Source organism: Photinus pyralis, unplaced genomic scaffold (assembly GCF_008802855.1).
Source record: "Photinus pyralis isolate 1611_PpyrPB1 unplaced genomic scaffold, Ppyr1.3 Ppyr1.4_LG5, whole genome shotgun sequence".
Classification (NCBI taxonomy): Eukaryota; Metazoa; Arthropoda; class Insecta; order Coleoptera; family Lampyridae; genus Photinus; species Photinus pyralis.
In genome coordinates this window covers 33,194,958-33,213,603 of record NW_022170596.1, presented here as the reverse complement: position 1 = coordinate 33,213,603, position 18,646 = coordinate 33,194,958, and the positions used below count along the sequence as shown (strand labels likewise).

Below are 18,646 nucleotides of genomic sequence, written 5' to 3'. Positions count from 1 at the left end.
ATGCGATGTGTGTGTAGGATACGAAACAAAAAATGTGTCTGAGCAAGATTACTTGTATCACATTGAGTTGAAGAATGAAGCAAGAAATGAGAAAGAAGTGGACAAAGAGTCCCAAAATGAGGTTTTTACTATGGACCTCCAATCCGTCCTTCTTTGTCCTCGTTCCAACGTTTCTGCGCTGTACTATAAAACTAAGCTTATCGTCCATAATTTTACATTGTACGACCTGAAAAGAAAGCAAGGGTTTTGTTTTTTATGGAATGAGGCTGAAGGCGGTTTAACGGCGAACGAATTTTCGTCCATAATCTTTCACTTCTTAGAAACCCACGTAATCCCCAGAGCTTCAACCAATAATGTCGATACTATCTTATTTAGTGACGGTTGCACCTATCAAAACCGCAACGCAACATTATCGAACGCTCTCTTAAACCTTGCAGTGAAATACAACGTAAACATTATTCAGAAGTTTTTACAGAAAGGCCATACGCAGATGGAGGTCGACAGTATGCATTCAGCAATTGAAAAGCGACTAAGGCACACTAAGATCAACGTGCCAGCCGATTATATTTCCATCTGTAAAAAAGCTTGTGTTAAATCGCCGTATGTTGTAAAATATTTAACTTATGAATTTTTCAAAAATTTTACTGAAATATCGTTCATAAAGTCAATACGACCTGGTAGACGTGTTGGAGATCCTGTGGTCACTGATATTAAAGCTATGAAATACACTCCGCAAAACGCACTTATGTATAAATTACGCCACACTACAGATTGGGAGCAACTACCTCTATGTAGACAGCATAAAAACATCGACAACCCCGTTGGATTTTCCGAATTGCCGCAGTTATACCTTGAAAGACTAAAAATTAAGGAAGAGAAGTTTCAACATCTACAACTACTTAAAGGTTCAATTGAATCTGATTACCACTCTTTTTTTGATAACTTGCCTTATCGTTAATAATAACCTATAGATTAGTAATAACTTTTCTTTTGCAATTGTAAAGTTTCTTAATAAATTACGAATTTATATAAATAATTACTTTTATTTTCATCAAAACCTTAGGGGGTTGCAATATACGTAAGTCCCGATTTTTAGGAGCATTTTTATAAGAAAAACACGTAACTCCTCTTATTACTTAAATTAATATGAAAATCATTACATTTCTTACATGATTTCAACCCTTGTTAATTTTAGATTTTTTTTGTATCATTTGTTTTATACAACGTTTTGGTTATGAAGTCGTAAATAGTTTTTCACGCCTCCTGTAAAATTTACCAAAATGGAGTTACATGGTTTTCGTATTAGGGCGACGATATATATATATATATATATATATATATATATATACATCCCGCTATCATTATTGCGTCCGCACGTATTTGTACTTTATTGCGTCTCCTAGAACGGATAGGAATTCTTAAACTATTGCCGCGAATGTTGGTTTGGAATCGTATGTCGTGGCTAGAATCCTAACCAGATTTCAAAAATTCCCAGTATTTCGATATACGAATTTTCAGTCATATTGAATCATTCGTGCGTCCTTTCATATGCGCCATTGTCACACCCGTATATGCATTTCGCCGTATATTATTGCGTCCTGCAATGTTGCCAATGTTAATGCTCAGTCATTCCTCGTCTAATCACATATTCAAGAGGACGTTGATCCGGCAGGAATTAATTTAATTATACGAGTCCAATTGCTTTTCCTTGTAAAGGTGTGGAACTTAGTATAAAATTTTGATTTTGGTTTTTGTCGACGTATGTCTCTATTGTAATTACTTGTATTGAATTTGTAAGGTAGAAGTAAATAATTATAAATAAATGAATGTTTTCTTATAAGTTATTGGTGATCGATTTCGCTTTTATTTAGCATATTCGGACCTTAGCGTCAATTAATAAAGGTCCGAAGATGCTAAATAAAAGCGAAATCGATCACGTATAAGAAAACATTCATTTATTACTATAATTACTTACTTTTACCTTATCTACAAATAAAACAATTTTATTGAATAAAATCTTTTGAATTTTTACATTTTCGCAGATCAGCTCGGGGTTACGGAATAATGCAAAAAAAATAAAAGTGTACGCTTGTAGTAAAAATTTGTTTTTAAATGCTGGAAATAGTATAAGAGACGTCACGTATCAATTGAACCTCCCCAAGTTAATATTTACAGCCATTAAAGGGGGGTCAGCTGTTAACCATCAACCAAAAATATTCAAAAGTCGAAATTTAATTTGTTGATAACCAAATACCACCTTTTAGGTTAAACCATTTTATTGAATAGAATTTTTTGAATTGTTACATTTTTGGACATCAGCTCTGGGTTACGGAATAATGCAAAAAAATTAAAGTGTACGCTTGTAATAAAAATTTGTTTTTAAATGGTGGGAATAGTATAAGAGACGTCACGTTTCAATTGAACCTCGCCAAGTTAATATTTACAGCCATTAAAGGGGGGTCAGCTGTTAACCATCAACCAAAAATATTCAAAAGTGAAATTTAATTTGTTGATAACCAAATACCACCTTTTAGGTTAAACCATTTTATTGAATAGAATTTTTTGAATTGTTACATTTTTGGACATCAGCTCTGGGTTACGGAATAATGCAAAAAAAAAATAAAAGTGTACGCTTGTAGTAAAAATTTGTTTTTAAATGGTGGGAATAGTATAAGAGACGCAACGTTTCAATTGAACCTCGCCAAGTTAATATTTACAGCCATTAAAGGGGGGTGAGCTGTTAATCATCAACCAAACATATTCAAATGCGAAATTTAATTTGTTGATAACCAAATACCACCTTTTAGGTTACACCATTTTATTGAATAGAATTTTTTGAATTGTTACATTTTTGGACATCAGCTCTGGGTTACGGAATAATGCAAAAAAAAATAAAAGTGTACGCTTGTAGTAAAAATTTGTTTTTAAATGCTGGAAATAGTATAAGAGACGTCACGTTTCAATTGAACCTCGCCAAGTTAATATTTACAGCCCTTAAAGGGGGGGTCAGCTGTTAACCATCAACCAAAAATATTCAAAAGTGAAATTTAATTTGTTGATAACCAAGTACCACCTTTTAGGTTAAACCATTTTATTGAATAGAATTTTTTGAATTGTTACATTTTTGGACATCAGCTCTGGGTTACGGAATAATGCAAAAAAATTAAAGTGTACGCTTGTAGTAAAAATTTGTTTTTAAATGGTGGGAATAGTATAAGAGACGTCACGTTTCAATTGAACCTCGCCAAGTTAATATTTACAGCCATTAAAGGGGGGTCAGCTGTTAACCATCAACCAAAAATATTCAAAGCGAAATTTAATTTGTTGATAACCAAATACCACCTTTTAGGTTAAACCATTTTATTGAATAGAATTTTTTGAATTGTTACATTTTTGGACATCAGCTCTGGGTTACGGAATAATGCAAAAAAAAATAAAAGTGTACGCTTGTAGTAAAAATTTGTTTTTAAATGGTGGGAATAGTATAAGAGACGTCACGTTTCAATTGAACCTCGCCAAGTTAATATTTACAGCCCTTAAAGGGGGGGTCAGCTGTTAACCATCAACCAAAAATATTCAAAAGTGAAATGTAATTTGTTGATAACCAAATACCACCTTTTAGATTAAACCATTTTATTGAATAGAATTTTTTGAATTGTTACATTTTTGGACATCAGCTCTGGGTTACGGAATAATGCAAAAAAATTAAAGTGTACGCTTGTAGTAAAAATTTGTTTTTAAATGGTGGGAATAGTATAAGAGACGTCACGTTTCAATTGAACCTCGCCAAGTTAATATTTACAGCCATTAAAGGGGGTCAGCTGTTAACCATCAACCAAAAATATTCAAAAGTGAAATTTAATTTGTTGATAACCAAGTACCACCTTTTAGGTTAAACCATTTTATTGAATAGAATTTTTTGAATTGTTACATTTTTGGACATCAGCTCTGGGTTACGGAATAATGCAAAAAAATTAAAGTGTACGCTTGTAGTAAAAATTTGTTTTTAAATGCTGGGAATAGTATAAGAGACGTCACGTTTCAATTGAACCTCGCCAAGTTAATATTTACAGCCCTTAAAGGGGGGGTCAGCTGTTAACCATCAACCAAAAATATTCAAAAGTGAAATTTAATTTGTTGATAACCAAATACCACCTTTTAGGTTAAACCATTTTATTGAATAGAATTTTTTGAATTGTTACATTTTCGGAGATCAGCTCGGGGTTACGGAATAATGCACAAAAATTAAAGTGTACGCTTGTAATAAAAATTTGTTTTTAAATGGTGGGAATAGTACAAGAGACTTCACGTTTCAATTGAACCTTGCCAAGTTAATATTTACAGCCATTAAATGGGGGTCAGCTGTTAACCATCAACCACCTTTTAGGTTAAACCATTTTATTGAATAGAATTTTTTGAATTGTTACATTTTTGGACATCAGCTCTGGGTTATGGAATAATGCAACAAAATTAAAGTGTAGGCTTGTAGTAAAAATGTGTTTTTAAATGATGGGAATAGTATAAGAGACGTCACGTTTCAATTGAACCTCGCCAAGTTAATATTTACAGCCCTTAAAGGGGGGGTCAGCTGTTAACCATCAACCAAAAATATTCAAAAGTGAAATGTAATTTGTTGATAACCAAATACCACCTTTTAGATTAAACCATTTTATTGAATAGAATTTTTTGAATTGTTACATTTTTGGACATCAGCTCTGGGTTACGGAATAATGCAAAAAAATTAAAGTGTACACTTGTAGTAAAAATTTGTTTTTAAATGGTGGGAATAGTATAAGAGACGTCACGTTTCAATTGAACCTCGCCAAGTTAATATTTACAGACATTAAAGGGGGGTCAGCTGTTAACCATCAACCAAAAATATTCAAAAGTGAAATTTAATTTGTTGATAACCAAATACCACCTTTTAGGTTAAACCATTTTATTGAATAGAATTTTTTGAATTGTTATATTTTTGGACAACAGCTCTGGGTTACGGAATAATGCAAAAAAATTAAAGTGTACGCTTGTAGTAAAAATTTGTTTTTAAATGGTGGGAATAGTATGAGAAACGACACGTTGCAATTGAACCTCGCCAAGTTAATATTTACAGCCATTAAAGGGGGGTCAGCTGTTAAGCATCAACCAAAAATATTCAAGAGCGAAATTTAATTTGTTGATAACCAAATACCACCTTTTAGGTTAAACCATTTTATTGAATAGAATTTTTTGAATTGTTACATTTTCGGAGATCAGCTGGGGGTTACGGAATAATGCAAAAATTTAAAGTGTACGCTTTTAGTAAAAATTTGTTTTTAAATGGTGGAAATAGTATAAGAGACGTCACGTTTCAATTGAACCTCGCCAAGTTAATATTTACAGCCATTAAAGGGGGGTGAGCTGTTAACCATCAACCAAAAATATTCAAAAGCGGAATTTAATTTGTTGATAACCAAATACCACCTTTTAGGTTAAACCATTTTATTGAATAGAATTTTTTGAATTGTTACATTTTCGGAGATCAGCTCGGGGTTACGGAATAATGCACAAAAATTAAAGTGTACACTTGTAGTAAAAATTTGTTTTTAAATGCTGGAAATAGTATAAGAGACGTCACGTATCAATTGAACCTCCCCAAGTTAATATTTACAGCCATTAAAGGGGGGTCAGCTGTTAACCATCAACCAAAAATATTCAAAAGTGAAATTTAATTAGTTGATAACCAAATACCACCTTTTAGGTTAAACCATTTTATTGAATAGAATTTTTTGAATTGTTACATTTTTGGACATCAGCTCTGGGTTACGGAATAATGCAAAAAAAAAATAAAAGTGTACGCTTGTAGTAAAAATTTGTTTTTAAATGGTGGGAATAGTATAAGAGACGCAACGTTTCAATTGAACCTCGCCAAGTTAATATTTACAGCCATTAAAGGGGGGTGAGCTGTTAATCATCAACCAAACATATTCAAATGCGAAATTTAATTTGTTGATAACCAAATACCACCTTTTAGGTTACACCATTTTATTGAATAGAATTTTTTGAATTGTTACATTTTTGGACATCAGCTCTGGGTTACGGAATAATGCAAAAAAAAATAAAAGTGTACGCTTGTAGTAAAAATTTGTTTTTAAATGCTGGAAATAGTATAAGAGACGTCACGTTTCAATTGAACCTCGCCAAGTTAATATTTACAGCCCTTAAAGGGGGGGTCAGCTGTTAACCATCAACCAAAAATATTCAAAAGTAAAATTTAATTTGTTGATAACCAAGTACCACCTTTTAGGTTAAACCATTTTATTGAATAGAATTTTTCGAATTGTTATATTTTTGGACAACAGCTCTGGGTTACGGAATAATGCAAAAAAATTAAAGTGTACGCTTGTAGTAAAAATTTGTTTTTAAATGCTGGGAATAGTATAAGAGACGTCACGTTTCAATTGAACCCCGCCAAGTTAATATTTACAGCCATTAAAGGGGGGTCAGCTGTTAACCATCAACCAAAAATATTCAAAAGTGACATTTAATTTGTTGATAACCAAATACCACCTTTTAGGTTAAACCATTTTATTGAATAGAATTTTTTGAATTGTTACATTTTTGGACATCAGCTCTGGGTTACGGAATAATGCAAAAAAAAAATAAAAGTGTACGCTTGTAGTAAAAATTTGTTTTTAAATGGTGGGAATAGTATAAGAGACGTCACGTTTCAATTGAACCTCGCCAAGTTAATATTTACAGCCATTAAAGGGGGGTCAGCTGTTAACCATCAACCAAAAATATTCAAAAGTGAAATTTAATTTGTTGATAACCAAATACCACCTTTTAGGTTAAACCATTTTATTGAATAGAATTTTTTGAATTGTTACATTTTTGGACATCAGCTCTGGGTTACGGAATAATGCAAAAAATTAAAGTGTACGCTTGTAGTAAAAATTTGTTTTTAAATGCTGGGAATAGTATAAGAGACGTCACGTTTCAATTGAACCCCGCCAAGTTAATATTTACAGCCATTAAAGGGGGGTCAGCTGTTAACCATCAACCAAAAATATTCAAAAGTGACATTTAATTTGTTGATAACCAAATACCACCTTTTAGGTTAAACCATTTTATTGAATAGAATTTTTTGAATTGTTACATTTTTGGACATCAGCTCTGGGTTACGGAATAATGCAAAAAAAAAATAAAGTGTACGCTTGTAGTAAAAATTTGTTTTTAAATGGTGGGAATAGTATGAGAAATGTCACGTTTCAATTGAACCTCGCCAAGTTAATATTTACAGCCATTAAAGGGGGGTCAGCTGTTAACCATCAACCAAAAATATTCAAGAGCGGAATTTAATTTGTTGATAACCAAATACCACCTTTTAGGTTAAACCATTTTATTGAATAGAATTTTTTGAATTGTTACATTTTCGGAGATCAGCTGGGGGTTACGGAATAATGCAAAAATTTAAAGTGTACGCTTTTAGTAAAAATTTGTTTTTAAATGGTAGGAATAGTTTAAGAGACGTCACGTTTCAATTGAACCTCGCCAAGTTAATATTTACAGCCATTAAAGGGGGGTGAGCTGTTAACCATCAACCAAAAATATTCAAAAGCGAAATTTAATTTGTTGATAACCAAATACCACCTTTAGGTTAAACAATTTTATTGAATAGAATTTTTTGAATTGTTACATTTTTGGAGATCAGCTCCAATATAATTAAACGTATCTGGACGCAACAATGTACTTTCCGAATGGAGAGTATAATAATTATACTCATTTAAGATATAAAAAGATGATTATCTTATCGAAATGATGTCTATAAATAGCTTACAGTGTTGCCACATGTTGGACGCAATAATATACCAACTTTGTAAAACGTATACTTGAAAGCGTATACTAATTTACCGCCCTAGCTGCAAAGTGCTGAACTAAAAATATACAACTTCGTACGAATTGCAACTATTATTGCGTCCACTAAAAATTCATTATCTTTTAATATCTCGAAAACGGCAAGAGATGTCTCAAAACTGGTTTGTGCTATAGCAATCTGTTAAACCGGTGCATCCTTCGTTGATAGTATTTGAATGATAAAATGGCGGGAACATGGAAATACAGGCGATGCCTTTATTGCGTCCGATATTCGGACGCAATAATGTGCGTAATTGGTAAATGTATGGACGCAATAATGATAGAATGATGTCTATATATATATATATATATAACTCATAGACATATCCACCGCACCTTTCGACATCCAAACGTATAAATTTCCCTATCTCTTTGACATCCGTTGACGTTTCGACATCCGATTTCGGATGTCGAAACGTTTTCCCGTGTTATTTCACTCTAGAGCCCCTAAGGGTGAGGGGGAAGCAATTTCAGGAAGATGTCGAAAAGATATGGTTGTAAAATTAATAAGTATATTTTAGTTCCGCGCTTTGCTGTGAAGAGCGCGCGCAGGAGCTTTGGTGTGTATATTGAATATACAAACGCAATGTCATAACTGCGACTGAATGACATCCAGCGTATAATTGAAAAAATGTACGATTCTACTCATAGCCCCTAACTACATCCGAAATTTGGCAATCGCGCTTTATATAAATAAACTCCACGATATCTGCTTTTGCACCTATTTAGCGAAATAAACGGAAGAAGAATTACATTAACGTTTGGTGTATAATTAAAAGTTTATACTCTGCGAACTCTTTAACATCATCTATTTTATAGTTAATTAATACTTCTAAATGGGAAGAAATTAAGTTAGGTTCCACTCGCTGTTCTAATCCAAATTTCACTTTTGAATGTTATACGTTGTTGATATTCAGGCGATCCCCTATTTGTTATATATATATATATATATATTGATTCAGAGATAAAGAGAGAGTCAATAAATTGAATTGTAGCCATCTCAATAGAATTAGTACTATATTTTGAAAATCTCCTTTGAATTAAAAATTAAAAATAATTAAAATTGAAACCTATTTGCACCATTTTTAGCCAAAATGTTGCATCGTATTAACCATACACGAAATTTCGTTTTTGAATATTTCTGGTTATTGAACCACTTATTTGTTCTAAATAATGCTACAGACAAAATTATTTGAACCCTGACTTTTCTAATATTACTTGTACCATTTTAAAAGGAATTTTTCCAGTAAACATCCACTATTAGGTTTTTGTATCACTTAGCAACTAGGAAGAGACCCCCGTTAAAATTAAAATTCACAAAAATCTATTTTGCACCTTTATTTAACTTAAAAGGTTGCATCCGATTGACCTTAAACGAAATTTCGTTTTTGAATATTTCTGATTATTGACCCCCTCTGATTGGTTCTAAATACTGGTATAGACAAAATTATTTAAACCCTGACTTTTCTAATATTACTTGTACCATTTTAAAAGGAATTTTTCCAGTAAACATCCACTATTAGGATTTTGTATCACTTAGCAACTAGGAAGAGACCCCGTTAAAATTAAAATTCACAAAAATCTATTTTGCACCTTTATTTAACTTAAAAGGTTGCATCCGATTAACCTTAAACGAAATGTCGTTTTTTAATATTTCTGGTTATTGACCCCCTCCTATTTGTTCTAAATAGTGGTACAGACAAACTCAATTGTACCCTGACTTTTCTAATATTGTTTGTACCATTTCGATAGGAATTATATTAAACTAAACATTCGCTATTCGATTTTTTGTCACTTGCAACTATGAAGCGACCCCCGATAAAATTAAAATTCACAAAATCCTATTCTGTACCATTATTTAATTCAAAAGGTTGCACCCGATTAAATTTAAACGAAATTTGGTCTTTTGAATATTTTTGGTTGTTTGTCCCTCATTTATTTGTTCTAAATACTGGTACAAGCATCCATTTTTAGATTTTTGTACCACTCCGCAACCAAGTTAGTTGTTACTATTAGTTTAGTGTGAAACTAGCATGTTAGATGAAATTCCTAAAAATTTCGACATTAATTACTGCGTTGCAAAGGCAAACGATGAAAAATTAATAGATTAATATCCGACTTCATAAACTATGATTAGACCTAGTAGGATCACCAACACCTAGCCTTATAATCGAGGGGTGACTAACATTTCAATATTTTTAATCATTGGCAGAGTAAATTTTACTCTATGTCATTGTTTATGAAACCGGCCGTTTTGTTAAAAACAAAGCATAGAAAAAGTACCTATAATCTATTTTACTATAAAACATTGCTATTTGATCTCTGTCTTCCATAGTAAACCGTGCGATAACACTTTTAACGCCCTTGACACAGTTACCTTTGGTTTGAACCTACCATCCGTATTTACTAGCCAGTAATCATGGCAACGTTGCAAGGATGTTATAAGGTATGTAAAATTTTTAATGATCTCACAAGATACACGGAGTAAAAATTTATATACAGTATACACTGGAGTGCAAAGAGATAGGGAGAGAATTTTTTTTAAAATGTGTATGGTTTATTTTTTAAGGGCGCAATAGCCTCATATTGCAATTCAAAAAATATACTCTCATGGCCGCAAACTGATAACTGTATCGGAAAGGGTGGATGTCATATCGTCAAAATTTTTGCCGGATGTCGTAAAGTGCGTTGGTCGACTATATATATTATATATATATATATATATGATATCTATATAATCTATATTATACTTTATATATATATACACATACATACGTACATATAGGAATATGGCACTTTCTTAGCCTGAAAGGTATCCCCAAATTCCTTGTTGCTGTATCGTCTCCCAGAACAAAAATAATAACAATTTGATGGCCCTTTTTGAAAAATGATCGCAAGGGTGCTACCGCTTTAGCAATTCGAGAAAGAGTCTAACACTGGGTGGTATGGCATACCCCCCAGGCGCACAATAACAATTCGTTAGGGAGATTCATAGAATATTTTTTTCCTGGAATGTATCTATATGTGGCCGGGGGTTCTACTTAAAAATCTAGCACTGAGTCATATAAGTGGCCACTTAACTCTCCCTTGACCATAATATACAAAGAGCTAACTTGTCCCTGTACTTCGCAATCTTGAAATATAAAAATTGAACCCAGCTAGGTCCATACATTATTTACAATTCGATGGTAGTAAATGACCGAATCTTCAGTCCACTAGGTTGCTCCACATAATTGAAAAGGGTAATCGAAACGGTGACCAAACTTTTTAGAGTATGATTTACAATACCCTCGCGGTTGGACGCGAATTCTCTCGTGGCTTAATTTGCATTGCCTCACGCCTCGGCCTTTCTTTAAAGCAACACCCACGCCGGGATCATTTGCAGTATAAGAATTCATTTTTCCGACCAATCAGAACTCTTGACTTCAATAACTTAACTTCACCTGTAGTCAGAGTTTGCAGAGCCCATGCTACGTAGCCAGCGTGTGAGGCCCTTGCAAAATCGTCCCGTAGTCATCTCCTACGACTTCTCGGCGCCACCAGCTTTCGCCCGCATGAAAAAACCATTCGCCCACTTAGGTGCCAAATCGAAAAAAATTAGGAAGCCTTGCCAAATAATGAGACCAACCTCGTATGCCCCAAACAAATCAAAACGCCTATGCAACACTTCAAAGAAGAGGTCAATATTTTTCACAAATTAGCTCTATTCGCCCAGCTATGTTATTTATAGGTAGTTGTATAGTTATTATTATGTATTAGTCAAGTGCATTCAAGACAATTTATTATTATTATATTATTATTATTCGTCCAAGAAGACATAGAATAGTTCTCAATCTCTTGGTAATGTCTGAGATAATTGGAAAATCTTTGTCTCCAAGTTGCAAGGATCTGGTTGCATCTAAGTATACGCAAGTTTTTCATGGCTGACCCGGTCAGATTAGTCACATCAGTATATTAAAATTGCGGTTACACGAGAACTCGTGCGTGTGACAATTACGCCACCGCTAACAAGATTTCGCTTTCTCATAGCATACGTGTCGCACTAAGTCTAATTGGAGTGCTATAAAATAACGCTCTCAGACAAAGACCGCGCAGATTGTAAACCGAACAACAAAAACTCTCCTAATCCCCGCTAACGGAAATTAAATCTCCGTGGTTTCGATTTTTTCCAACACACACGCAGACTCCCCAAAAAGAGAAAAATTAGACGTACACAATGCGGCTCGACGAAAAATTGTGGCGAAAGATAATTCATCTTTGAGTAATGCATTCGGAGAATCCCCATAATAAATTTTACACGCATAGACAGCGAGGATCGCAAGAGAAACAGAAAAAAAAATATTTACCGAGTCCAAATCCCCTTAGCCCTACTACTTTTTGAGATCGGATGTGATATAACTTTTAAAAGATTACTTGTTTTCGAACTTCGGATTTAGTATCTTCCCGGACGAGATTAAGTGCGCCCTCCTCCCCGAGACCCGCGATAATGAATGGCTCGCAGGTATCGCAACAATGGCCCTCGCAAAGCCGTAATATTTAGGAGCGAACGCGGGGGCGCGTGTATTGTATTAGGGGCGAGGGCAATGAAAATTACCGTCACTCTCAAGCTGTTTCTCTCCTTGCAGGTTGATATGTTGAGGATCAGCATGCTGTTGAGCTGTATCTTCATGACAAATCCGGCGTTGGACGACAGGATTCTGCAGGCGGCCAACTTGTCAAAGCGGGAAATATCGGACGACTTCGACAAGTACGCGGTTACGTGCTACATATGCGTCAACGTCTCCGATAATCTCGTGTGCAACCAATTCGCAATTGATAGACCGTGCAAGCCGGGTAAGTCGCCCTTATGTTTTACTGTTCAGTTGTTGTTCGCCGTTTAACGAGAAGAGCACGCAGCCGTTAGGTCCATAATCAACATTTATCACTAAAACGCGTCCTGAATAATCTCCTCGCAAGATCCTAAAATAAATTGACTTTGGAAGTCGGGTCGTTACTCATCCCCGAAAAATATCGCGGTTGCTTTTCGGTAATGGTAAGCATACGTCTTACTTAAACGTGCAAGCCCGGTTACACAAAGGTCTTCTGGTTTACCACTTCATTGAGATTGGACTGACATTGAAACGTATTGCGATTACGTTACCTCTAATTAGAGACATCGCAAGGGTACATTAACTAGAAATCACAGCACTTTCCTCCCTTAAATTACAAAATTTGTTTAAAATAATCACCCTGTACTGTACCTCACCCTTCCCATCAATCTTCCACTTGTCCTTTTTCTTCCCTTCTTGTTGTGTTCTTTCAATACAATTGCCCCCCCCCCCCGATTTTTCTATTTCAAGACAGAAAGTTCAAAGAGACTAACGCTAGGACCATTTCTTTTCCTTTGAGACCTGCCAAGATTGAATAAAAGGGGATGATTTTTAATAAACTTTGACCAGATCTTTGTGGTTATACATTTTTTTGAATTCTACAGGTCGAAATTTACAAAAAAATCATCCCCTTTTTGTCGATCTGCGACAGGTCTTGTCCTTGGCGAGTCTAAAAGGAAAAGATAAGGCCCTAGCGTAATATTCTCTTTGAATTTTCTATTTCTGGTTCTCAGATCACGGTGGTCATACATTTTTTGAATTCTACAGGTCAACATTTACCAAAAAAATCGTCCCCTTTTAGTCGCTCTGTCACAGCCCTTGTCTGTGGCAGGACTCAAAGGAAAATAAATGGTCCTAGCGTTATATTCTCTTTCAATTTCAGGTTGTCAGATTATGGTGGTCATACATTTTTTTAATTCTACAGGTCAAAATTTATAGGAAATCATCCCCTTTTCGTCGATCTGCGAGAGGTCTTGTTCTTGACAGGTCTCAAAGGAAAAGTAATGGTCTTAACGTTAGATTCTTTCCGAATTTTCTGTTTCTGGGGTCTCAAAGGAAAAGATAAGGCCCTAGCGTAAGATTCTCGTTGAATTTTTTATTTCTGGTTCTCAGATCACGGTGCGTATACATTTTTTGAATTCTAAAGGTCGAAATTTACAAAAAAATCCCTCCTTTTTGTCGATCTGCGACAGGTGTTGTCCTTGAAGGGTCTCAAAGGAAAAGATAAGGCCCTAGCGTAAGATTCTCTTTGAATTTTTTATTTCTGGTTCTCAGATCACGGTGCGTATACATTTTTTGAATTCTAAAGGTCGAAATTTACAAAAAAATCCCTCCTTTTTGTCGATCTGCGACAGGTGTTGTCCTTGAAGGGTCTCAAAGGAAAAGATAAGGCCCTAGCGTAAGATTCTCTTTGAATTTTTTATTTCTGGTTCTCAGATCACGGTGCGTATACATTTTTTGAATTCTACAGGTCAAAATTTACAAAAAAATCGTCCCCTTTTTGTCGATATGCGACAGGTCTTGTGCTTGACGAGGCTCAAAGGAAAAGATAAGGCCCTAGCGTTAGATTATCTTTGAATTTTCTATTTCTGGTTGTCAGATCATGGTGTTTATACATTTTTTTAATTCTACAGGTTGAAATTTACAAAAAAATCATCCCCATTTTGTTGATCTGCCTCAGTCCTTGTCCGTGGCAGGACTCCAAGGAAAAGAAATGGTTCTAGCGTTAGATTCTCTCTGAATTTTCTGTTTCTGGTTGTCAGATCATGGTGGTTATATATTTTTTGAATTCTAAAGGTCGAAATTTACAAAAAAATCCTCCCTTTTTGTCGATCTGCGACAGGTCTGGTCCTTTACGGGTCTCAAAAGAAAAGATAAGGCCCTAGCGTAAGATTCTCTTTGAATTTTCTATTTCTGGTTGTCAGATCATGGTGTTTATACATTTTTTTAATTCTACAGGTTGAAATTTACAAAAAAAATCATCCCCTTTTTGTTGATCTGCCCCAGTCCTTGTCCGTGGCAGGACTCCAAGGAAAAGAAATGGTTCTAGCGTTAGATTCTCTCTGAATTTTCTGTTTCTGGTTGTCAGATCATGGTGGTTACATATTTTTTGAATTCTAAAGGTCGAAATTTACAAAAAAATCCCCCCTTTTTGTCGATCTGCGACAGGTGTTGTCCTTGACGAGTCTCAAAGGAAAAGATAAGGCCCTAGCGTAATATTCTCTTTGAATTTTCTATTTCTGGTTCTCAGATCACGGTGGTCATACATTTTTTGAATTTTACAGGTCGAAATTTACAAAAAAATCGTCCCCTTTTTGCCGATGCGACAGTTCTTGTCCTGGACAGCCCTCAAAGGAAAAGATAAGGTCCTAGCGTTAGATTCTCTTTGAATTTTCTATTTCTGGTTGTCAGATCATGGTGGGTATACGTTTTTTGAATTTTACAGGTCAAAATTGATAAGAAATCATCCTGTGAAGGACAAGAGCTGTGGCAGATCGACGAAAAGGGAATGATTTCTTATAAATTTCGACCTGTAGAATTCAAAAAATGTATAGCCACCATAATCCAAGAACCAGAAACGGAAAATCCAAAGTGAATATAACGCTTGGGCAATTTCTTTTCCTTTGAAACCCGTCAAAGACAAGAGATTGAAGAAACGGGGATGATTTCTTATAAATTTTGACCTGTAGAATTCAAAAAATGTATAGCCACCATAAACCAAGAACCAGAAACGGAAAATCCAAAGTGAATATAACGCTTGGGCCATTTCTTTTCCTTTGAAACCCGTCAAAGACAAGAGATCGAAGAAACGGGGATGATTTCTTATAAATTTTGACCTGTAGAATTCAAAAAATGTATAGCCACCATAAACCAAGAACCAGAAACGGAAAATCCAAAGTGAATATAACGCTTGGGCCATTTCTTTTCCTTTGAAACCCGTCAAAGACAAGAGATCGAAGAAACGGGGATGATTTCTTATAAATTTTGACCTGTAGAATTCAAAAAATGTATAGCCACCATAATCCAAGAACCAGAAACGGAAAATCCAAAGTGAATATAACGCTTGGGCCATTTCTTTTCCTTTGAAACCCGTCAAAGACGAGAGATCGAAGAAACGGGGACGATTTCTTATAAATTTTGACCGGTAGAATTCAAAAAATGTATAGCCACCATAATCCAAGAACCAGAAACGGAAAATTCAAAGCGAATATAACGCTTGGGCCGTTTCTTTTCCTTTGAAACCCGTCAAAGACAAGAGATCGAAGAAACGGGGATGATTTCTTATAAATTTTGACCTGTAGAATTCAAAAAATGTATAGCCACCATAATCCAAGAACCAGAAACGGAAAATTCAAAGTGAATATAACGCTTGGGCCATTTCTTTTCCTTTGAAACCCGTCAAAGACAAGAGATTGAAGAAACGGGGCTGATTTCTTATAAATTTTGACCTGCAGAATTCAAAAAATGTATAGCCACCATAATCCAAGAACCAGAAACGGAAAATCCAAAGCGAATATAACGCTGGGGCCATTTCGTTTCCTTTGAAACCCGTCAAAGGCAAGAGATCGAAGAAACGGGGATGATTTCCTATAAATTTCGACCTGCAGAATTCAAAAAATCTGCAACCACAAAGATCTGACAACCAAAACAGAGAAAACTCAAAGAGAATCTAACGCTAAGACCATTTGTAGCGATAGATAACCTCCATGATACGTAGACCTCATTTTGACGTGATGAATCCATACGGCACGGCTATGCGTTTTCCGTTGCTGTGTTACTCCGATGTAATAAATCTATGCGGTACAGGTATCTGTTTTATCTTTGTTTGACACGTGAAGATAGTCCAGCTGACGGATGCGATCTAATACAATTACTGAGAACAAACTCTTGAGACGTTGAAAACCGTTTAAACTTCCTCCATCAATTACTTTGCAAATTGAATAACAATAGACCACCTTGCGTCGAAATTAAGTTTGCCTAAGGCTCTCAAATTATGGAAAACAATTACATTGTCGGAGAAATGGAAATTTTCGATCGTGTAAAGGACGGAAAAAAATAAAGGCAGGGGAAATGATGAAACCCTGCTTGGGGCGAAGTTAAAATGAGGTATCCTATTGCACATGGTATAATTCAAAGAAAATTATACTGTACCGTTTCGGTGTAATTACTAATTTAAGGCATATTAACGAAACAAGCTAACCCAACCTAAACCCTAAACCGCACGGACCGCAAGAAACAGGCCGACGTCCTAACCTCCACGATCCCGAAACGTATGAGAGAATGCCATAAATCTCGCCCGCTATTGATAAATAATTCGTGAACCCTCCGTCCTTAGCACTAAATAACTGTTGGACAAATTAGATCTCTCTCCCATTGTTGCCGTTCATTTTTAATAAAGCCACTTCGAGGGAAAACCGTCGAAATCAAATTTGCGCTCCGTTAAAAGATATTTTAAATCCAATTCGCTTTAAAGTTAAACATAATCTCCTTTGACTAATGGATGTAATGCCGTTATACATTTTACGATTAATTTTAGGGGAAACCTTCTGCCACACTCTTCACATAATGGATTCGAAGGGCAACAGCGTTCTAGTCAATAAAAAGTGTACGACGGAAAAGGAGTGCCAAAGGACAAAGGTGGGATGCGTCGAGATCGACATGCAAACCGTAAGTGTTTCTTTCGCATCCGATATTGGCCTCGAAAATCGCCACGTTTTCGTTTTCCAGATGTGCGTCGCGTGCTGCGATCAGAACTATTGTAACGTGAACGTGCCGACAAACACTTCGAACGCAATTTACGACGATAAGATCTCAAAAATGCGAATGCTCGCGAAAAATTTATTTCGCGAAAGGGAGAAGGCGCTCACGACGACCATAAAAGAGGGCGCCGCACCAAGAAGACTTCCATTAGTATTTACTCATCTAATTGTAATATCAATCTTTGTTAATTATTACCGATTTTTATTGTAAGCCATTTTAAAGAAGGGTATCAGATTTATATATTTTCTATAAACTTGGATGTACACGCTTTTTAAAGGGCAACATTTCGCTCGGCGACTTGTTGAACTTTAGAAGTTTCTGCTTCGACAAAGAAACGGCCGATTTATATTTGATATAAAGCTTTATCGATGTTGAACTGCACCGTTCACCTATCAGAAAGTGCCGACGGCCCCCGGTTAAATTTCGCGATTTTCGAAAATCGAGCTCGGCTGACGAGCCACGCTCGCTCCGAGTCGCTTCGGTAGCGAACCGAAACTGAAAATAACTAATTCCGGCCGAGACAAGCCGGCGCCATTTTTCTGTAGATGAACAACAAACGCCACAAATACGCTGTGTTCACACCCAGCTCGCAGTGTTGCCACAAGTTTTCGATGCAACCTCTGTTCTCAATTCGCCTCTTTGTTTTGTGCTTTTTACAACTGCGGCGCACCTTTTTCAAAATGAACAGATATAAATCGGACCAAGAAACGGTTATGATATTTGTAAATATTTCAATGGAATAAACTGCATTACAGGATCATAAGCAAACATTTTTAGAATCTCCATTCTGCAGGATGGAAATTCAGACACGAATTCGCTGAAATTCACGTTTAAGATGCCTACCCTCTGCCACTTAAACCAGAAACCTGGGACAATGACATTGGGCCACCTTGACAGTTTTCAGTGATCTCCACAGGTTTTTGGTGACATAATCAGAAAGTAATAATAATTGGGGGATGGGAATGCTACATTTTTTTAAAACAGAACAAGCAAAATAAACATTGAGAAAAACTGGCACGCCATCGGAACTCGTGACCGACGCTAACATTGTTGCCAGGTTTCGTTCGGCATCTGCGCAGAACGGTCGAAGTCGAAGACATCACGATGTTTGTATACACAGAGCG

At 35.5% G+C, this 18,646-nt stretch overlaps 1 protein-coding gene across 1 annotated transcript; it reads left to right on the top strand.

Moving 5' to 3' along the window:
- The first annotated feature begins 11,839 nt into the window (after positions 1–11,839).
- LOC116171588 lies at positions 11,840–18,280 on the top strand. Its single transcript, XM_031488521.1, has 3 exons — positions 11,840–12,726; positions 17,299–17,429; positions 17,490–18,280. Exons 1-3 carry the CDS (start codon positions 12,384–12,386, stop codon positions 17,730–17,732), a joined length of 717 nt encoding a protein of 238 aa, XP_031344381.1. The 5' UTR covers positions 11,840–12,383; the 3' UTR covers positions 17,733–18,280.
- The last annotated feature ends 366 nt before the right edge of the window (positions 18,281–18,646 follow it).